The 23,651-nt window shown below is 38.0% G+C and overlaps 2 protein-coding genes across 4 annotated transcripts in view; one reads left to right on the top strand and one right to left on the bottom strand.

Annotated features, from left to right (window-relative positions):
• hipk2 (homeodomain interacting protein kinase 2) overlaps window positions 1-7,341 on the bottom strand; it is a 98,785-nt gene extending 91,444 nt beyond the window's left edge. For both annotated transcript variants that reach the window (XM_053622796.1, XM_053622798.1), the window contains exon 1: window positions 6,223-7,341. In XM_053622796.1, the coding sequence (XP_053478771.1) occupies window positions 6,223-6,241 (19 nt within the window). In that variant the 5' untranslated portion in view covers window positions 6,242-7,341. The remainder of the gene's footprint in view (window positions 1-6,222) is intronic.
• A 1,711-nt stretch (window positions 7,342-9,052) lies between these two features.
• tbxas1 (thromboxane A synthase 1 (platelet)) overlaps window positions 9,053-23,651 on the top strand; it is a 71,657-nt gene continuing 57,058 nt past the window's right edge. The window contains exons 1-2 of one of the 2 annotated variants that reach the window (XM_053622793.1): window positions 9,053-9,113; window positions 13,375-13,459. In XM_053622793.1, the coding sequence (XP_053478768.1) occupies window positions 13,377-13,459 (83 nt within the window). In that variant the 5' untranslated portion in view covers window positions 9,053-9,113; window positions 13,375-13,376. Of the gene's footprint in view, window positions 9,114-13,178; window positions 13,230-13,374; window positions 13,460-23,651 lie in introns of those variants that run through there. The other variant, XM_053622794.1, reaches the window with a different exon arrangement.

Below are 23,651 nucleotides of genomic sequence, written 5' to 3'. Positions count from 1 at the left end.
TGAAAGATGACTTACTGCAGTGTATTTAGTTTTCAAACGGTGATCTGGACAGTCATGTTAGTTTGGGTATGAGGAACTGTCTGCAGTGTTTTCATAGTCTTAATGTTTCCTTGTAATCACTACATGACTACAATATAGATGTGTGGTCATGACCTTGAAATGTGGGGATTTTCCTGCGCCCACAAGTGGAAGACTTTAAACGGTAAGCGTTAGCTCATGTCAGCTGCGGAGCCTGGAACAATTTTTAAAATCTGTACAGCAAAACATTTAGCCAGTGTAGAATGAACAGGAACGATGATAAATTAACTCACAGTGCTCAGCTTGACTCATATCAACACAATCATATCTTTGTGTTGATTCAAATTACCATTGGGGATTTCTGGGTAAAACAAAGCACCAAGCAGTGCAGCTGTAATATTCCACACATGACCAGTGAAGTTAGTGCAAAATGCAAATTAAAATATTGCAGAAAATTGAACCCACAAAATTCTCTGCTCCGTACAGGCCTGTCTGGTTGACCTAGTTGTATGCTATGTATTACCTTTTGTACGGTTTAAGACAACTCATCCTGTTTCTCTCCACAGGCATTTATCAACATGTCAGTAAGGGTTATGAGGCCAGGCTCCTGGGCTCCTATGGACCCAGATTACTCTTCCGTCTGGTCACTGGAGAGCCAGGGTCTGAACCGACACGAAAACCTCACGCTGAAGGAAATAACACTATTGCTATTACTAGTGCGACAAACATTTTGACTGATGGCTTTGAGACCAAAGCAATTAAGCAACAGCTGTCTTAAAATAACAAGAAAGTGTGAAGTGCAATAAATAAGGCACAAATGAGCAGGGATGCTTATAAAAAAATAAAAAAATAAAAAAAACTCAAGCAGGCAGACAAATACCCAAAGAACAAAGAACCTCTCCTAATCAAAATTACAATCAAAGAACCTCTTGTGTGACTTTAAATTGCACGGCAAAAACGTTCACACATGAATGCCACAAATTCTACCAATTACACCACTTTTTACACAGCAATTAAGGTTCCAACTAAGCGTAGTTTGGGGGAAATCTAAAGGACCTCTTTTTTTATTGATCTTTATAAGTCAGATTCCCACTTCATTAAGCAAGGTGTTTCAGGTGTAACACATCTGATCCTCCATTTAAGAAAAACAAACTCAACAGATGTAATGGATGTTGAATAGTGTTTTCAATCACACTCCTATATATCAATATCAACCACAATATCAAACATCCTGTTTCATTCGTTCATTTTCAGTAGCCGCTCGATGCAGTGGATTCCAGGAACATTGGCTGCAAGGCAGGAATATACCATGAATGGAATGCAAGTCCATCGCAAGGCACCACACACATTCACACCTTGGGGTAGAAACCTACGCATACATGGGTTGAACATGACAAACAGACAGCAAGCTGAGCTCAGGATGAAACCACGGTCCTACATACTACACCAGTGCTACATACAGTATCTCCATCTAGCATCCTAAATTGTCCTATGGTTTGTCCCTCTGTAGGAACCCCTATTAGGTTCTATGTACAAGCCTATGACAAGAGTGTTTCCCTCTCAGAGAGGGTTCCAAATTATGTAAATACAGTACTGTGCAAAAGTGTTAGGCACATGTAAAGAAATGCTGGTGGCTTAGTGGTAAGCATGTTTGCCTCACATGTCCAGGGTTGGGGGTTCGAATCCCACCTCCACCCTGTGTGAAGCTGTGCTTCGGGGTTTCCTCCCCCAGTCTCCGGTTTCCTCTCCCAGTCATGCATTGTAGACAAGCATGCAAAGACATGCATTGTAGGCATTTCCAAATTGTCCATATTGAATGTGTGAGGGCCAGGCTCCTCTGAGAACCCTGTGTAGGATAAGCAGTATGGAAAATAGATGGATGGATGTTTTTTACGTTGAAAAACTAAAAAGTCATTAATTCTTGTGACAACGCTTTGTCTTTAAAAAAATAATCATCATTTTCAGGTACATTTTGTGCAAGGAAATTGGATGGAATGCTCTGTTAAGCATCTTGGAGAATCTGCCACAGTTCTCCAGGAGACTTTGATGGTTTTGCAGCTGATCCCTGACAGCCAGCATTCTTTTTTTTTTGTCTGAAACATTTTTTGCTTTTTTTTTAAATTCTATTTCTATTTTCTGTAACATTTCATTTTTGTTGGAAAAGCACTGCACAAAAGAAAAGTTATGCACAAGCCACAAAATCGACATCAGTATTTAAAAAGTAGTGCACATACTGCTTTACTGTATTATATTGTTATATTTCTTATATCATTTCTTTTAACCATTAAAGTCATTAAAGTCTAGTGGAGACCTTCATTCCTCACTCTCGTAACTACAACACGTTCCTCTTCCTTTCAGTGTAGTTCTATTTAATCATTCATTACTGAATAAACGCGTCTAAGATGAATAACAGTATCATAACTATACTGTTATTACATTTTACATTTTCTTTGAAATGTGATGTTTGAGTTATTTTAAAATGTTATCTCAAAATTTGTGGTTTCAAATACGCTCGAACATTCATGTGCAAGACTTTTAGCCTGAATTTGCAATATTCAGAGACAGAGTTATATCTTATAAGTATCTATTTAGTGTAAACACAACTGAGCCAGACTAAAACAGACTGTGGCATATATTTGACTGCAAATAGGCTGCATAATGACATGTAAAGCATTATCAGTGTAATTATTTTTAAATAGTTTGTATTCAAATCTATGATTTATATACTACTAATACTAACACTAATACTAATAACAGTAATTGTTTAATCATTATATTATTATTATTATTATTATTATTATTATTATTAATGGACTATTTGTCCACTAAATACTAAGAACTGACATCTACTTTCCTGTTCTGTCTTTTGTTTTACAAAAATGAATATTTTCAGTTATACATCACCCCCTGCAACAACTGCAGCTAACTTCTCTTTAACTGCTTAAGTAAAATAGCTCCACTTGATCCTACAGATCAAGGTGACATGGTGTGTTCAATGGCTCCTGCAGTAACTACTGTAAACATGCAGCATGTTCACAGAGGAGTGTGATGAGGGTCAGAAGATGAGGGATTCCATGACCTACATATTGTCTTCAAACTTGACGCAGTGAATAAAATGTAATCCATCAAACCGCTGCGTCAGACTTTTAACATCCAGCACCCAACAACAGTGTTTGAATCATATCTCACTGATGTGTCTGAGGGTTTCAGAATCCCCAAATCAATGGTTCTTGTTCATTTGCAGTTTCTGGAAATGACATTTAATGACAGCCAGCGTAATATTGTCAATATCACTGTTAACCATGCTACTAGCTCATATGGTAGCAATTAACTGAAGGAATCAATTTAAGGAAGCTAAAGGCAAAGGAAACTTGTCCGCACACTCAAAACTTTTGAACCAAAAAGAAAGAATGTGATCATGTGAAGCATCTTGAACTGGTTCACCTCCTACAGCTTCAGAAGCACTTGGCTTACACAGATGATGAAGAACTACAGCCAACAAACTTGGTTCTATATCAGAATTTTTCCAACCTGTATATCTGTCTACTGTTCTGTCTATAAATCTGTCTGTCTGTCTGTATGGAAAGAAATTATGTGCTTTAAACTTCTTCAGATGTGGGGACAGGATTCACCCCCATACAGCTTCAGAAGCACATCACACAGTTTATACTGGACTTTTGTCTAAAACCTTCTGGAAGAAAAAAACGTATAGACACATCAATGCCATACTGAGTATCACTATATGGGCTGATACTTGCCCGAAACACTTGATGGCTATGAAATTGGCTTTGACATATTTTGCAATCTGATCCACTGAGCTATTTTATGAAGGGAAGAGGTGTGGTGGTGACTGACACAATAAAGATCATACACGTGAATATGGGGCATTAATTATCTCAGTGCCATTTCCATTCTACCTGTAATATTTCACATAACTTAGCAACAGTAGCTCAAGGAGACTCGTATCAGTTACTGAGACCAGTGTCAGATATCAACTGATACTCACAGCTCTCATATCAGTATTTTACTGAAAATGGGATGATAACATGCCAGGAAATTCCATCTATCTATCTATCTATATATCTATCTATCTGTCTGTCTGTCTGTCTGTCTGTCTGTCTGTCGGTCTGTCCACTTTAAAATATCTTGTGTCTGTAAACTTGCTTCAAATATGTACAGCTAAAGACCCTTCATGCTTATACATCAGATTTCTATCTATCTATCTATCTATCTATCATTATCTCTATTAAACTGTTATGTGTGTTACATATCTTGAAGTGTTTATAAAATAAACTTGTATATATAATATAATAATATAATAAACTTGTATTTTTCACAGCTTCAGAATCCTTTAGCTGATACACTGGGATACTGCATTTAGTGTTCTATCTATCTGTCTATCTATCTATCTATCTATCTATGTATCTGTCTATCTGTCTGTCTGTCTGTCTGCTTTAAATATCTTGTGTCTATAAACTTGTTTTGCTGTGTAAAGCTAAAGAACCATTTCCCTTATACAAGCTTCTATTTATCTATCTATCTATCTATCTATCTGTCTGTCCACTTTAAAAAATCTTGTGTCTGTAAACTTGCTTCAGCTTGTGTACAGCTAAAGAACCTTTATGCTTATACATCAGATTTCCAGCTTCTCTCTCTCTCTCTCTCTCTCTCTCTCTCTCTATCTATCTATCTATCTATAATTATCTCTATTAAACTGTTATATGTGTTACATATGTGTTTATATAAGTGTTTATAAACTTGTATTTTTCACAGCTTCAGAATCCTTTAGCTGATACACTGAGATACTGTATTTAGTGTTCTATCTATCTATCTATCTATCTATCTATCTATCTGTCTGTCTGTCTGTCTCTACTCTTTCACCCCAGCCTTTGTGCACTACACCAGTGTTTGTCTAACTTCTCCCTACGATGTGACACAGAAAAGAGACAGGGAACATGAGAGGGAAAGACAGATGTGTATAATGTTCATTTAAAGCGTGTGATATCTTTCTCTCCGCCAGGGGGAGTGTGTCTAATCAATTACAACTCCCATACCGAACTGACAACAAAAATCAACACTTTACAGTAATATATCCGATCATTATTCACACCGGGTGGCCAGAACATCTCCGTGGCCGTATTTCACAGCTATATCTATAGCCTACTGTACACGTCTCTGAGGCCATTACTCCTTAATGCATATTATAATGTGAACAGTTCAGCAGTGCAGGACAGCAAGAGCATTTTCAGCATCGGACTAGTTCAACCTGCTGCAAACCCCTCAGACAGTACTGTGTGTGCATCGAAACCACAACTAAAAGTTGATTGTGTTATCATTCTGAGGGATCTTTCTGAAATCTGGGTGCTCTCACTTCAGTCCTGATCGTGAAGCATGCGCCGTGTTTGTTGAAACTGGATGAACAGATAGCTAATCGGATTAACAGATCAGATCAACGTGAAACATGCATTTAACTAATAGGCGTATAGGTTATAACAGGAGGCGTGATTTGTTCTAAAAGCCTACAGTGTGCTGTTTTGCACTCGGATTAATCACCAGGTGCCTAAATGCAGCACAATCCAATCTGTCAGTACTTTTGACTGACGACCAAACCATGTGGCGTGTAACATTTAACTTCATATGACGCACAGGCTACAAATTCATTTCTGCAACATGATGGACTTCAAATGATCAAACGTCTGCGCGTGCCACAGACCGGGATCCACTTTGCTCTCTCAGACTGTTTTGCTTTCTAGATGGATCATCTCATTTAACTCCAACGTCTAAGCCGCAATCTGGTTTAACCAGCTTGGATCGCAGTGTTTCTTAAACATCTCAACTAAAAATAATAATAATAATAATAAAAAAAAAGGGCAAACAACAAGGAATAGGATGAAGATCCGAGAGAGAAAAACAGCACTGCGCGGAGATCGGACACTACAGGCACGTACCAAGAACAAGACTGTTCATCGCAAATGTTGAACAATAATTCATCACTGAAAAAAAAAACAACAACAACAAATAAATAAATAAATAAACAGCCAAATCTAACCATCTACATAAAGTGCAGTAATAATGCCAATGCCTGACTGATTGCTTCTCATTGAGATCTAAAGAGGAAAGCCCGTGTTTGGACAGAGAGATACAGTGTAGCTTCACATAAATCCTGCCAATGATCCGTATGAGATCAATATTCCCATTTCTTACCTTCGTATACAGGGGCCATCGGTGCAAGGGTTTCTGTTATTCATGGCAAAAATGGGAAGAGATGCTTCAGTTCAGAACTCAGGAAAAAATCTGCCATCTTGAGCCGCTGACAGAAAGAATCGCCGTCTCCCACATTACTGAGCCAGTTCATCGGGGGAGAGAACAGAAGAGAGAGAGAGAGAGAGAGAGAGAGAGAGAGAGAGAGAGAGAAAATCACATCCAGAACTGCATCTGTAATAGTCGGATTTCTAAAGAGCGATCCCTTGCAAGTTCTCCTCCACGGACCGGAGCAGTTGTTTGGCTCCGAGACTGAGCTGGATTGCGGCTCGGGGCTTCAGTGTGCACTGGGCATGTCTGCGGAGTGCCTGCAAAAGTTGCAATGGTGAAAGAAGCGGAGCGAGACGAGTTGAGCCGAGCCTGAGAGCTAATCAAACACCTATGCAGTCGATCAGCGGGCCTCCCACCTTCTCAAGCAGCTTTACACATGTTGCATGCGCAAATCTCTTCACATGTGCTGGATGTGGTCATGTTTATTAACCCCTCATCCATGAATGTTATATACTCAGTTCATTTATTTTAAAGCATAGGCCTGTTATTCAGTTGTGGAATTCTAAAAAGAATAAAACACCACGCTGCTTATTGGAGAAGAAGAAGAAGTTGATTATTTTCCTAGAACAGCATGTCCCAAAATGTTTATTCCTCTTATACAGCAATTTGCCAACTATTAACAATTTTATAACAATATCTAATAATCTCTCTCTCTCTCTCTCTCTCTCTCTCTCTCTCTCTCTCTCTCTCTCTGTCGAGCTACACATGCAACTCCAGAGATACTTGTGATCCTGACCCCTTCTGCTCTCCAGACCTGCCTGTTAATATGTTTCACTAAAGAACGTTTCCCTGATACACAAGATTTTCAGACTCTATCTATCTATCTATCTATCTATCTATCTATCGGTCTGTTTGTCTATCTGTCTGTCTATCCGGTTTAAAATCTCTGTGTCTATACTTGTTTCAAATGTGTACAGCTAAAGAACCTTACCCTGATACAACAGATTTCCGTCTATCTATCTATCTATCTAAAATGATTAATTACACGTATACAGATAAAGATGCAGGAAAAGATTCTTCAGAGATTCCCCCCCCCCCTTTTTCTTCCTTCTTTGAATTAGTGGATTTCTTAAAATCCATTTTTGTTTACATTATAAAGCACTGTAAATACTTTTATTAAATAAATAAATTGAAATAAAATCAAGAAATGTGTGTTACTTCGTTAGGTGTAATTAACTTGTAATCAGAAATGCCATGAGAGGGATCATGCTTCCAAAAAGTCCAGAGTAGCTGAAGCCTAGACAGAACCATAGAAAACAAACAAACAAACAAACAAACAAACAAACAAAAAATTCAGGAGAATAAAATTGTCTGGAGCAGGAGGCCTACAACATGTACGGCTTGCCATTAATTGTTAATGATTTAGAACAACTCAACTTCATTCCTTTCCCATTCTCCACACATCTGGTCCAGGTGATCAGCTCATCAAACTCTTCACGAGTTGGATCAGACGTTTTGGGAGTCTGATCTGGAGTTTAGAGGCAACCTGTATTTGGAACCCTGAAAGTCTTCAGTAGCGAAGCTGAGGCTTTCTGTGAAGCAATACCTTCATTCACCATGCAGAGGCAAGTATTTTGTTTTCAAATGAAAGTCCATCAACTGAATAGTCCTATCCTGAATCCACCTGTGCCACTCTCTGATCCATACAACCTCCCATGAAGTAATTACGTGCTCTGTTGAACGATTCTGGTTTCTATTAGTCATGTCTGGATCAGAAGCTCCAATGACGCCGCTGGATTTTAACAGAATGACCGAGAGCGGAATCAGATTACACACCACTCATACAGATGTGCATCATCTCTCGTTTACTCACCCTCACTACAAACACCAGCGGTTTGTTTAATTACAGCTCTATCTGCTAAGAAATGTGTGAATGAACAGAAACAATGTCGTCCTGTAGCCTCCAGTGCAAAACATCTCCGATAAACTGGAGAAATGAAAAAAGACAAGACACATGGGCACAGTGTAAGAACAACTATAACTGCAACTAACTTCTTACTGTAGTAGTAGTTATTATTATTATTATTATTATTATTATTATTAATATGTTATTAATAGTTATAATAATAATAATAATAATAATAATAATAATGTAATAAGCAAAATAAGTATAAGTATAATAAGTTATTATTATACTTAATAAGCTGTTGTTATTGTTGTTGTTGTTGTTGTTGTTGTTGTTGCTGTGGGGCATGGTGCCTTAGTGGTTAGGCTGCCTAACACCCGCAGGATTAGGGGTTCAAATCCTGCCTCTGCCCTGTGTGTGTGGAGCTTGCATTTTCTTCCCATGCTTTGGAGGTTTCCTTGGTTTCCCAGTTCTCCCCCAGTCCAAAGACATGCAGTGTAGGCTAATTGGCATTTCCAAATTGTGTGTGAATTGTGCCCTGCGATGGGTTGGCACCTCGTTCCATGGTGTCCCCTGCCTTGGGCCCTGAGTCCCCTGGGATAGACGTCAGAAACTCCCTGAAACCCTGAGTAGGATCAGTGGTATGGAGGGATTATTATAGTTGCTATTATTGTCCACTATTTGTCTAATTCCACATTATTTGTAACTTTTACCAAAAAATCTTAGGAAATCAAATTTCATTTTTATACCTCAATAGCCTACTACTTACATTACATGCACTGACAGATGCATCATAAACAGCTGTTCTTATGTGTCACACAAAGTTAAAAGTTACCAAGCTGCTTAACTGTAGTTTTTTTTTTCCACCAGTAAAAACTACATTACCCAGGAGCACTTCGTCATCAACAAACACTACTGCGCGCTAGTAAACACAGAGGTAAGCTTTCTACAATGCTCGTCCTTCATAGATTACTGTAATTTATCTTTATGTAGGCTAACCATTTCTAAAATAATCCCCTTAACTCTACCAGTCTACCGGATTATTCAACTGTAAGGAATATCGCTTCCGGTAGTCTCGAGAGACCACAAAATACATGCGCGCGCGTCAGATTTGGAAATGTTATTTTTGTGGAGATTTGTTTTTTGTTTTTTAGAACAAAAACAAATATCCAAGAAGTCTTCACGTACAGTATATTGACGCTACATGCTCCCGTCACATAACCGAGGTCTATAGGAGATTATTATTTTAGGCTGAATCCCAAATTCGACACTACATAGGGTGTATAAATATTTACTCACACCCTGCATAGTGAGTGCACTGGACCTGATTACTGTTACTCGGATTTCTCTGCAGGAATGAAAGTGACATGTTTATAAATGACTATACGTTTCTTTAGTAAACTGTGTTTTTGTATTTGTTTACAACTTTTGGATGGATGGAACAAATAAAATAACTGCTATGAAATTGGATTATACAAATCCGCTGGGTGTAATTTTAGTGGTGCACCGTGAAATTATATCCAGACATTTTGCAGATGTCAGAAGTGCTGAAACATCAACATTATTATAAGCCTCGTTTATTCATGGTATTGGCTCTGCTTAAAAAGCGAATGGGACACTAAACCAGGCGGCTGTGTTTTACACTGACGCATGCGCAGATAGTGATATGATTTATCAATGGAATTTATTGTGGGTTAGCTACATGGATGTGAAATCAGACATAAGTATTCTGGACAAAAAAGGCTATTTAAAAATTTTTTTCCATTGGGGGCACGGAGGCTCAGTGGTTAGCACGCTTGCATCGGATGGATGGATGTAATAGAATAGATTTTTCTATTAAGGGGAACTAGCTACAGAGCTAAGCCCTAAATGACTTCCACTTCCCCATATAGTACACCTCCATTGCAAATCGGGTTTATTGTCAAAATTTACAGACTTTCTGCTGTTTGCAATGAACAAATCAAACAAAAGAAATTGAAATAGTTCAACGCAACGGATGCTTCATGTGGTTTCCCCAAATTCAACTGAAAATGCAACTTATAATGACTTCTCCAGTCTCAATATTATTCAACCGCCTGAATAGAATCTCTCACAACACAAATATGCAAAACAGGTGTCGTCTCAAGCACACCTGATGCAACTAATCAAGGGCTTCATTAATTGCACTAGATGTGCTTGAGCTGGAACACATGAAACACCTGAACTGGCTAGGGGTAGAAAATGTATGAAATACCTTTATGGGGCAGAAAAAGGAAGCTATCAACGGCTGTAACCAGATTTCTGGTGGGATTTGAAGAAGGCAATTGCAGCACCCAAACCCAAGAATATTACTGAACTGGAGGCCATTGCTCATGAAGAATGGGCTAAGATTCCTCAGGAACACTGCCAGAAGATATGCATCTCATTTGCATCTCATTTGCAGCAGGTCATAACAGCAAAAGCGTGCTCTACTAAGTACTACAGATGCTTGCCAAGAAGGGGTTGAATAATTTTGAAACTGGAGAAATCATTATAAGTTGCATTTTCAGTTGAATTTGGGAAACAGCTTAATTTTGATTGCAACTGTATGTAGGGAGCATTAGTTTTTTGTATTTGGTCATATATATATATATATATATATATATATATATATATATATATATATATATATATATATATATATATATATATATACTGATTGCCATTTCCAAATGTGTGTGTGTGTGTGATTGTGTCCTGCGATGGGTCGGCACCCAAGGTGTCCCCCGGCTTGTGCCCAAGTTCCCTGGGATAGGCTTGAGGCTCCCCTGCGATTTCTGTGTAGGATAAGCGGCATGGATAATGGATGGATAGATGGAATGGTGTTAAAAGACATTATAAAGATAAATATTTGGTTCTAGGACAAAAACTATAGTTATTGCCCATTTATTTAAAAAAATCTGAATCTAACTGTATTTTTAATATGTAATTTATCTGTAGCGCTAATTTTTTTTTTCGAAACAAGTAGTTTTCATTTAGATGTTAGGAGAAGCACTGAGGAACTCGGCTCATTTGGGAAGAAAAGTCTCCCGGATGAAGCTCACTAATGAAGCTGGTGGAGAAGATGTCAAGGGTGTGTGAAGCTTCACTGGGAATACTGTGATTTTAAAATATACAATAGGTTGGGTTTCTTTAACACTTTTCTTGGTCATGGCATAATTCCATAGGTATTATTTCCTAGTGTTAATGTCTTCATTGTTATTCTAAAATGAAGAAAACACTTCTATGAGCAGACGTGTGACTGGTAGTGTAGGTCACTTTGTAATTATAGTTATAACTGTCTAACTGTTGCTATGGATAATATGCTTAAATAATTTCCCTGCACAGTTTGTTAATCTGGTAGTCTTCTACAGTATCCCTTCATCAGTGTCAGGGTCAGTTCTAATCATAGCACCATTTGTTAGCTATATAGATATTTGTTAGCTATTTGGGTGGTGGGTTGTTTCTTAACCTAACTATGACACTAAGGTGATTAAAAACCCCAGTAACACCAATGAAGATGAAAATGATGTATACTGTGGTCGTCAGTCCCCTGATCTCAACCCAAATCAACACCTATGGGAGAGTTTGGACTGACATGTTAGATAGCACTGTCCACCAGCACCTCCATCATCAAAACACCAACTAAGGGAATATCTTTTGGATGAATTGTGTTCATCCTTCCAGTATCTACCTTCCAGAGACTTGTATAATCTGTGTCAAGAAACACTGTTCTGCTGTTCTGGCAGCTTGTGGTGGCCCAACAGTTTGCTAAGACACTTTATGTTGTTTTTTCCTTTAATTAGTCTCTCATCTGTATGTATCTGTAATTGTATGCCTATATCCGGGCTGTGTGTCTGGAAAACCAAGCCAGATGTGTCATGCTAAAGTATTGTGCTATTATTTCAACAGACTACTTCATCCAGATGTTTCTTTGAAGTGGCTTTTGTTTAATAATTCTTTACTGTGCAACACCATCCTTTAGCTTGCTGTGAAGAATTTAATTAAACCGTAAAACTACACTTTTAACTCCACTCTTAAAATAGTGCTTAGATTGTTGGGTTCTGCATACAGCCATATAAACGTTAAGCCTCTAGAATGGATTCATGAAGATTGAAATCAGATGGAACTATTGCATGATGGTACTTTAAGGGTTCTAGTTTGTTCTCTTAACACTACGTACTGCACCCTCATGAGAACATGGGTTCTCACAGGAGAACTTTTTTACAGCTTGCAGTGGCCAGGTGCTACTAGATACAGATATCAAGTAGAAATGAAAAACCCACCCAACAGCAGAGTCTGTGTCTCAAGGGGATAGGAACAAGCTGAAGAAGTGCCAGGAACCATAAATTACTTATGCAACCGGGTAACCACAACTCTCCCCCTCAGTAATATTATATACTGTATTATCCTGATGGGGGTTGAATACGTTCTTTGTGCTGAGGCATGTGTTCATACAGGTTTAGTATAATGATACTTAATCGTTTTATTACCTTCATCATGTGTTTATTTATAGATGTGTTGAACTTGTTTAACTGTAATTGTTTAACTGAACTTGTTTAACCATAATTCTGAGCATGAATCTCAGCTAATAGCATACTCTGCCTCCTCACAACTAACTTTGCTGAGTAATCTGTGTGAATTCTGTTCCTGTTTCCATTTTAATGGTGCTGCAACGGTTCCAGACTTTACAAAAGTTCCCAGAATGATGTGTCTTTAAATGTGGCTTGTTTACTGTAGATTCATGTAAGATGCTTGAGGAAATTGATCGAATTTATTACATGAATAAGTGGAAACACAATGTAATCCCTGTTAATGTCCCTGTTTCACATGCATTTTAATGGACAGAAGCACTGTGCATGAGCCTTTGCACTTTGGATGAAATTGCCTGTGTCATGACTTGCATTTTCCTCTGATTAACCATTAACTGTTTTGTTTCAACACTAGAAAAGTAAGTGAAGGGTGGTAACTAAAGCCACAGCATTGATCAGAACTGTTTAGTACTGTCCAAATAGATGCAATAATATTATAGTTGTGCAGTTTGTGCTGCATGTGGGTAAGCCCAAAGCAGTTCATACCTGCTGGTTTCTATGAAATCAGACCTTTTTAAGAACACTGTCATGTATTTTGGTTAATATTTGTTTATTACTGCAAGTTGTTAGTGGGTTGTATATCAAACCTGTTTATGTATTTGGCCACAGATATGCTGACAATGTTTGGAGCTGAACCAAGTGGATTCTCAGTGTCCCTCGGCCTTTTCCTGCTCTTCTTGGTTCTTCTGTACTGGTGAGTTAAATTACACACAGTTACAGTAAAACTAAGTCAGGTTGAACTGTAACTTATTTAGAGTTTAATTACAAATAACTCCTTCAGAGAGTTACCTGGTCTTTCTTTCATAGGTAGCAGGTCTCTAAAGGCTATACAGACTTGTATATCTTCAGTAGAGATGACAATTAAAAATACCATTTCTACCATACAGCAATTATGAAGTTTAGGTCTTAAGTTATATATTATATGAAAAGTTATGATATTATAAGTTTAAAGTTTTATACTTGATTAGACCTTTTTGTCTAGAAGGTTTAGACAGAAATGCCTGAGATGCATTGCATGTGTCCAGCCATCATGATGGATTGGGAGGAGCAGTACTTAATGGAGTAACAGAAATTAGGATAACGGTGTATATGACATTGTAGTGGTTTGGAGGTGTCTTATATCTTATATATTTCTAAACAGTCTTAAATGAATGGTCTATGAGATTGGACACCATTTATTACACAGTTACACAGATACATGGGTAATGCAGTGGGAAATGATTTCAGTCCAATTCTAGGGCTGCCCAATAAGCCATGCATTTATCTTTGCCATAATTTCAACTTCAGTAATGAGCTGTACTATGGCTTATACTAATACTCTGCCATAAAGTAAAACTGACCAGCAGGCTCTCCAGTAAGTGAGAGCTTCCCAGTGTCGGCGACACGAGGGGGCCCCTGGGGGCCCGACCCGGCCATCTAGGTTCACTGTGCATGAACATCTATTTTCCTATTTTCAAAATCTCTATGCTTTGCTCGCGTGAATACTTCTTTTTGTCAGCCATGGGTGGGCCCAACTGGCTTGACTGTAGCCTCAAATTTCATTGGCTAACTCATTTTTCCGGAAATCAGTTCTAATTGGCTGCCTGCCACTGTGGCGATTCATTAGCGAAGTTACCCGTTCTTTCATGAAAGACACGACTTCATACATGGACTCTCTTCATACGAGTCATTTATTTTTTCATTTGTTGATAGTTTTCGATTGATACCCATGCAACATACTACATTATGTAATATAATATATGTAAAGAAAGGGTATCTTTACCAATTGTTTATAGACAGAAAGTGTTCTACCAGTTTGCATTTTTTCGGATGTTAATAGATAGCGATCCGGCCAGCTGATATCATCATATTAATAATCATTCATGTAGTAAGACTCTTCATAATTAATTGTGAGCCCCCCGATAAATAAATCATTGGCTTAGTAACAGAGGGTTGTGACTTTACTGTTGTGACTTGCATTCTTGAAAGACAGCTGGTAAAGATACCCTTATTTACATATATTATATTACATATGTTGCAAGGGTATCTTGCACTCACTCTCTTGGGTGCTTGCCTTTTTAGTATTTTGTTTGTGTTCTTAAAAATGCTGGTAATCATAACTTTTTTCTTTTCGCCATGACACACTCTACATGCATGCTACGTGACTGTAGGCAGGCGAACTTGAAATGATTACGTAACGTGAAAGAGGCCATTGATTGGCTATTAGTAATTTTTGAGCGTTTTTTTGTATTGCCGTTTTTTGTTGTTCTGTTGTACTTTTGGTGAATTAAAAACTAAAACGGTTTGTTTTGATAATATTGCGGCAGGAGACTTTACATCCAGCTGCAGAGGTGCCACAGCCACATGAAAAGGTGCCAGAACGCTGGTGTGCTATATTTTAGAGGTGCCAAATTAAGCTCTGGTGATGACATGATGGTTTTTTATAGTGTGCCATGCTTAATCTTATTTAAAAATAGGTTTTTGAAGTATTATTATTATTATTATTATTATTATTATTATCATTGTAATAATTCTTGGCCAAGGTCATATGAAATGTGAGCTCTCTTTATACTACTCAAAACCCAAAATTGACCAGCTGCCAACACCTTAATTGATCTTTAATGTGAGCATAGAGTAGGTCCCTATGAGCTGATCTAAGTTGGTCTGGTTGTCTACCAATTTGAAATATCCATTTTATAATGGATTAAAAAGTGCCTCCTCTGACAATGATATTGACAGAGCCAATGACTTTAAAATTCTACCGTAAAAATTAATTGATCTTTATTTTGAGCATAGAGTAGGTCCCTATGAAGTGATCTGAGTGGCTTTGACTGTCTACCAGTTTGAAATGTCCATTTTATTTCAGCCTTAAGATGAAGTAAAATATTAATATTTTGTCAGACTTCTTCTGTGAAATGAACCATTTACATGTTTTAAAAATGTATTTATGGTTAGATTTATAACAACAACAACAACAACCATATAGTTTCTTAAAAGACGTTTTAGTAAATATATTTTTTATTCAGCTTAATGTTTTACAATGTATTTAAACAAGATCGATTTTGCCATTTTATAATTGAAAGAATTATAAAAACTTTTAGCTTGTAAACTCAGAAATGATGTAAATTTTTAGTTTTGTTACTTATTTATTTTATTGTTAATTTGCTTTTGTTGTGTAGGAGCTCTCGGACGCTCGTGTGTAAAAGCCGCGCCACAAAATTTATTTGCGGCTAGATTAACCGTGCTTTCCGCAGTCTTTAATTAAGGGGAAAGGAATCTGATCAAACATACTGTAGCCACAATTATAAGGAAAATATATGGTACTTCATTAACACTTAATTCTTTAAAATTATTCTTATTATTTTAGTGAGGTGGGCGGGGTAGGCCCCCCAGTGACACATCGAGGCCCTCTCTGTTCCGAATGCCCTGGCGCCAACCCTGGAGCCTCCCACTGTGTTTTTTGTATGACGTTCCTTTTGTGCCAAAGTTAGCCTATTAAAGTAATTGTAACATTCATAAACAAGTAATTACGTACTGGAATAATATTATGGTTGCAAATACAAATCAACGGAATAAAACGAGACTTATTAGGAAATAAAATTCCCTACTCTTAGTAGATTTTAAGACGTAATTCACTTCTTGCAATTGGATTTATTACTTTTGGTCCATGTCTGATGTTGCAACTAATTATTGCAGAGTTAATGGAATGGAATAATTTGATATCAAGGTCTAATCATTTTAGTTTCATGCATGTTGTTTCATGCTAGTTTCAGCATGTAATACTGCTAGTCTAGTGTTCATTTTACAGAGATCATCACGAGGGCAGCCTATTGCTCTTCAGTGAGCATAATGTTGTTTAGAGGATTTTTAATCATTAACCACATACCTAAAAGGCAACTGTGATTGCGTCCATTAGGTATTTCTTTACCTTTGTGTGGACTAGGTCTTGGAAGTTAATATATAATAATTATAATGGTTTGAAAATAACTACAGCACTTGTTTTTATCAGAGCTTTGAAAAATAGTGCTTTCGGTTATAATTAAAAGAGCGCACTCTGTGTTCTCCTAAACGTCTGTGTCAGAAATGTCTTACAGAGTTTTATGAGTTTTATGGTGTTCTTGGAGCTTACTCTTTTGTATTATGTTTGAATGCTGTTCAGCTCTTTATTATGAGCTTCAGATGTTCCTGTTCCAGCTTTTTGCATCCCTGCACCCATTCGGTCATTTGGAACAAGTAAATTCCTGTCTGCTGGCAAAGGCACAGCTACAATTCACATTGGACTGATGGAGGTTGGTTATGTAAAGGCCTGTTATGCTGTCATCTTACAAATGAAGATTTATATCAGTGGATGAAACGCTCCCACATGAGGACAACCATGACACTGAGGTTAAAAAAATAGAAAGGATTTTAGGATAGGCAGTGTTGATGGGCTTTTCTGGCACGCCTCCAGAGCAGAAATAAGCCACATTAGAGGATTAGTCTCTGGATTTGAAACTTTGTGGCACTGTAAAGTAGGAGCCTGGTGTCATTGAAACTATTTTTGTCAAACATGCTATGAACTTCTAAACTGCAAACCACATGGGCTAATGTAATGGATGAAAATCTTCTGAGTGACAGAGGAGCTGGAACGGCTCCATCTCAGAGTGAAGAAACCGCAGGCTTCCTTCATGTCTGCACTGATCAAATGAGTTGATTTTACCGCTGATGTAGGTTGCTTTTGTGGTTCAGGATAGAAGCAGCACAGACAGGGCTTTTGTAAGTTTTTGCCAATCACCCTAATCATATGTGAATGTAATGTGTGTGAAACATGGCTGAGCCTCAACTGAATCATCTCCCCCTACTGGCTGGTAAAATGGTGTAGGTGTTCTTTTAATGCAGTTGTCACACTGGTTCAGATAGATAATAGAGCTTCTGCATTCTCAGATTTTTTTTTTTTTTGCCTGTTGTTGGGGCAGCAGCTTCAAGGACGTATCTTTAACCTGTAGGGGGAGAAATAGTATACCTTTAAAAATTATTTAAAGTACATAATTCGAATCATAGGAATAGGAAAAATCCACCCGAACATCCTGTATATACAAAGGGCTTAATCTTCAATGGCAGCCAAGATTTATTTAGCAATTAATTTCAACTTCTTTTATCAACATGTTTTCATGTTAGTCAAGAGTTTCCTATATGACCCACAATTCCATACGACTACCTGCTGATATGGTGCCATAAGAAATGAGCCCTTGCTTCATTTCTGCTTAAACAGAGCTATGCAGCAGCACTTTAGTCCTCTAGTCTGTCTCACGTCTTCATCTATACATTCTGCTCAAACGGACACGATTCTAAGCGTTCATGCTAATAATGTTTTATACAATGAATGTCATTGTGCTTATCATCTCTGAGATGGCTAACTATCTGAGCTGAGTCTCTGCAATACCTCATGGTTCAGTATAAACATATTTCATGTGTTTCAGGGTGGAGTTTCTCTTTAAGCACAGCTGTTCCACCTATAATTATCTTCTATAACAACACTTTAAAGGTGAAACACACACCTGCGTACGTAAAAGATACGTACTATACATAATAAAAGTACATAATTTGTACCTTTGAGGGAACCCCAGCAGTGACAAGGAAATTAAGGAGATTAATACTTTTTTTTTTTTCCTGAGAACTATGCATGGTTGGAGGAACAGAACATAAATAAGACCATATGGGCTATTTGATGAAAAAAAAAAGCTCTTAAATATAATCAACTCTTCTGAAGCTATGATATGATAAGTTATAATTTAGTTGATTTGGCTCAGCTGAGGAATGTGCTTTAAAGCCAACTGGGCTAAATGCGGGTTAATATGAGGCAATCAGACAGCACTCATGCAGGATCTCTGTATAATCTTGGCTGTGTTGCTTCCTGTGTTGCTCGCCCGTTTTCAAGCTACTGTGGTGTTATTATGAGGTTCAAAATAGAGCTTCGTTTTCTTGCAGTTAAGAACTACTTTTCCTGATAAATGTCACAAGTAGTTATAGGTTAATATGCGATTAGATTAATTGCGAAAGATTCCTGAATCTGACTGAATTTGAAGTGATATGGTGGAGAGGATGTCATATTGACACAGATCTGTTAATAAAATGTGAGAATGTGACACTGAACCCATCTGTTTGACTAATAAGTTGTTTCAACAACTCAAGATGCTACCAAAAGCAACAAACTCTCCTTTACTTTATGTATCTGTATTCATTTCCACCTTATGTCGGTATTTCTCATGTTCCTCAATCAGTTCAAGTTTAGTTACATTCCTCGAGTGGTTCACAATGTGCCCCGTCTCCTCAGATAAAATCTTTCATCTGCTGTGTTTAGGAATGTCATACATTAAGACATTATTCACATAGTGATGCCTTTTATACACCCAACCTGCAGCACTATAGTATTCACAGCGATGTTAACTGAGTTTCACTGTCCTCCTGTGTGCTGCCGTTGCACGCCAGGCCATGGTGATCGTATCAGTCTGTGGAGAGCTGACTCTGCAGCCCAGCAGTTATGTGGCCAGATTGACTTTTCTTTGTCATTGGAGCAGTTATTGCTTAATTGAGGCTTCTTGGACAGCCCATCTATCACAGATGTTAATCATATCAAGGGCTCACACCTCCCTGAGAAACCTGCTACCCTCAGCCCTTTCCATGGCAATAGCCGGATAATAAAACTAATATTATAATCTACTCTAATTTCTCAGAGATCCACCCAGCACTGTAAATGAGCTCTCAGCTGGATGTGTCAGGTTGCTACTGCAGACAGCACTGTTAATGGGGAGCGCCATCATACAGCATAAAGCCCAGTTGTCTTCACACCTCCTGTGCTGCTGATGAGCTCAATTTGAGCAGGCTGTTGACTGAATCTCAGAAAGCGCGATAGAAAATTCAGCAGGGAAAATCTGTACTGCTCGATGAACCCTTTTGGCAAGACCTTTTTTTTGTCCCTCAAAAATTTGCGATGCAACTTGCAGAGTTTTTTGTGCTTTTTTTTTTGTTGCAGAAAACTACTTGAACTGAATTTCATGCAATTTTGCATGAAATTGGTTTGCACTGTGTTTCACAGTATGTTTGTTAGCAAATGAGACGTTTTAGCTGGACTAATGTTTGTTGCATGTTTGTTGAATCAAAGAGATCTTTGGCTGAATGCACGTTGTGATGATATCATGTGGCACATTGATGTCGACGTCACATGATGCATCTTGGCGAAAATCTGCGGTAATTTTGAAAAGGTCCTCAGAATATTGTAGAGTTTCCTTGATTTTGTGTTAATATCTGCGATCGCAAAATCCTGGAGGGACTGGAAATACCAAACACACAAAAATCTCATAACACATTCCAACCACATAATTGACTGGGAGTTCATTCCAGTCTTTTCTTTTTGTGATTGTGCTTTGTGATTTCTGCAGTGGAAGAGCAAAAATACCCAAAAAATGGATTTACTCCATTCGACTCAATTACCTGAGTTTAAAAATCTATACTTAGCTAAAATGTTACAATGATAATACAGTATCTGTTTGACTTTTTTTTTTTAATCTAAAACTTTACAGCTTGTTTATTCGCTCATCATCCACTTCAACGTCATCCAAACGTGTACACCTGCACATTCATGTAATTATCTAATCAGCCAATCATGTGGCAGCAGAGCAAGGCATCAAATCATGCAAATCCAGGTCAAGATCTTCAGTTAATGTTCACGTCAAACATCAGAATGGGGAAAAATGTGACCTCAGTGACTTTTTGAGTTTGAGTATTTCAGAAACTGTTGATATCCTGGGATTTTCACACGCAACAGTCTCTAGAGTTTACACAGAAAGAAAAACATCCAGTGAACAGCAGTGCCGCAGGTGGGAACAGCTTGTTTATGAGAAAGGTCAGAGGAGGATGGTTAGATTGGTTTGAGCTGACAGCAAGGCTATAGTGACTCAAATAACCACTCTTCACATCTGTGGTGAGCAGAAAAGCAGGTCAGAATGCACCCCATGTTCAACCCTGAGGTTGCTACAAGAGCAGAAGTCCATGTTGGATTTTACTCCTGTCTAGAACAGGAAGGCTTGAGGCTACAGTGGGCATAGGTTCACCGGAATTGGACAGATTAAGATCGGACAAACTTTAGCTGGTCTTAAATAATTTTTTCTAAAATGAACCAAATGAAATTTCACCATATTCACAGTTTTCACAATGTTCTGGAGCTTTCTGTCTTCAATGGAATACCTAGAGCTGACAATGCAGAGAAAAAAATTTCAACGTAACCCATGTCCTCTATTTTACAGAGCTCTACCTATGTATTTAACAATCTGTGCTGAGTCCCTGCAGAGGGATGGAAATAGCAGAATGTTATTGCTGTGGTTAGTCCCCAAGAGAGCAGGCCTGGGATTTGGAGAGGTGTGATGGAACTACAGGGACTTACAGTATATGACTAACATAAACTGCAGGGATGTCGCAGTAGGGCCACTCACATGTCTGTTGCACCTCTATTTTTGGTTATTGTTATCTTACAGCATGCATCTGCATGCTTAGTGTACTGTAGCTGGAGAGAGAGCTCATAACAGAACATGTGCTGATCCTCCATAAAAGATGCATTCTTTCTTAGTTTTGCATTCGAAATTCACACATGCAGTACAAAGGGTTGCTTTCAAGCTTTCTAGACATTTAGTACAGACCCATCATTTAAGTCTGCATTGCTGGAACAGAAGCTCTACTTTATAAAATGTTGCTTGCATATGTGACAAAGTGTATGTTTCCAAGTTTAATTAAACTCAGGTTTACCTGAGACTGCTGAATCTACTGAATAATGTCTCAGGGCCATGTTCATGTTTGGAAAGGGGAAAGCATAGCATAATGTAACATTCTACCTCACTCTACCTCTACACATCCGATTCAGTCATTTATGGGTGGACATTGGTGTGTAAAAAGAGGGAAAAACACAAATATCTGTAGAGCTGTGGCCTTCCAGTTTGGCACCTATGTGGAGTTCAATATTATCAATATAATGCAAGTATACTAAACACTTTGTTAGGTTAAAATGTTTAGGATTAATCTTCACATTACAGAGAGTGATGGTGCGTTTCAAGTGCACTCCCTGTGTCTGTATAGGTTTCATCTGGGTTCTACAGTTTCCTCCCACCTCTGAAAAACATGTACAGAGAGGTGAGAGAGAGACACTGATAGACAGATGTATAAGATAATGTTTCATAATAATTAATTCATGTATTCATCTTCAGTAAATACTTTATCCTCTTCAGGATCATGTTGGATCCGGAGCCTACCCCATGAACACTGGGTGTGAGGCAGGCACTATACTAGCATGCATATGCACACCCATTCACACCTAGGAGTAATTTAGAATAGCCAGTTCTTCGGCATGTCTTTGGACAGTAGAAAGAAACCGGAGAATCCAGAGGCACAGGGAAAACATGCACATAGTGTATTTCTTACAAAACTACACAACGCAAATGGAAAAAAAGCTCAGTTGAATCTTCTGAATGATGTAGTAGTGCTCATATTGATGTGTTTTCAGCAGTTACAGTCTTTTTGATGTCCAAATTGGCTATGTCACAATCCACTCTCATGCAGCGAAGTCGAAGGATAAAAAAGCAGATCCGACTGTCTCACTGAAAAAAAATTGTATTCCATATAGAAGTGTAATACTCTATAGACACAGTGACAAATTAATGGGGGAAAAATGGTGGGACTGTTATGCTGTGGAGGGCATTTATTTTCTTGGCATGGTTGGATTCACTTGTCCCTTGAAAATCAATCAGTTGTTCTGACTGATCACCTTTATCCTATGATGAAACATTTCTATCCTGTTGGATGTGGTGTCTTCCAGGGATCACTGAATGGTCATACCCATGTCATATCGTGTGGCATTCATAGTCACCAGATCTCGACCTAATGGAACACTTATAAGAGATTTTGGGGCGAGGTGTTGGACTTAGATTCGGTTAGATTCTCCACCACCATCAACAAATCACCGATTGAGGAAATATCTTTTGGAAGATTGCTGTTTTGATCATCCCTCCAGTACAGTTCCAAAGATGCACTGGGATCTGTTCTGGTGGTTTATGATGGCCCAGCATCTTACTAAGAGATGCTTTATCTATTTTTTTCTTTACCTTTATCTTTATCTGTATCTATAACACAGAAATATGGGCCATGGGTGGGGGAGACACTGTTTTTAATTTTAGAATGAAAAACGAATAGAAAAGAACATGCAGTAACATTACTGAAAGCAGTTGTGTTGATTTTCCCCCCCTAGTTTGTTGGTTTCTCTGCTCTAACACACCTGATCCAACAAATCAGTTAAGTACCCCGACTCCTAACATGGGTTTGTTAGATGAGGGAAAACATTCAGGACCACCAGGATGTGTTGCGTATTTGTTAATTGAATATTTAAATTCAGAAGGGGATTTCATAAGAGAAGAGCACATTAAAAGTAGAAGGTGTTTTCAAAATTTCATGGATAATTAGTAGTCGATAGTCAAGATGTATTTGAAAAATGAATCATTTATCAATACCTATTACAATATAATGTGTTTTCCGAAATCCCAAACTAAATGGAAATATTTGGTTAACACATCTGTAAGACAAGTATGCTTTTAATTAACACACAGTGTTAAATGTTTCTTCTCTCACAGAGTAACACCGAAATTTACAATAAATACAATCCTCAATTCCATTAAATATGCATCTCTTCTGCCTTGTTCTGGCGTGAAATATAGAAATACACCTGCCAATAATTTTTATAGATCCTACCAGGAATATATTCCACATCATACTCCTGGAGTGTGGGATGAGGGTGTGTTGCCGCCCAGCTTTTTGCAATATTGTTACTTCTGTACACACGGTGTGTGTTGCTCTGCGAGGCCGTTGTTTAATCAAGACTAATATTAATG

This window comes from Ictalurus furcatus, chromosome 4 (assembly GCF_023375685.1).
Source record: "Ictalurus furcatus strain D&B chromosome 4, Billie_1.0, whole genome shotgun sequence".
Taxonomy (NCBI): Eukaryota; Metazoa; Chordata; class Actinopteri; order Siluriformes; family Ictaluridae; genus Ictalurus; species Ictalurus furcatus.
The sequence above is the reverse complement of the archived record's forward strand: the minus strand, read 5'-3'. Positions and strand labels throughout refer to the sequence as shown.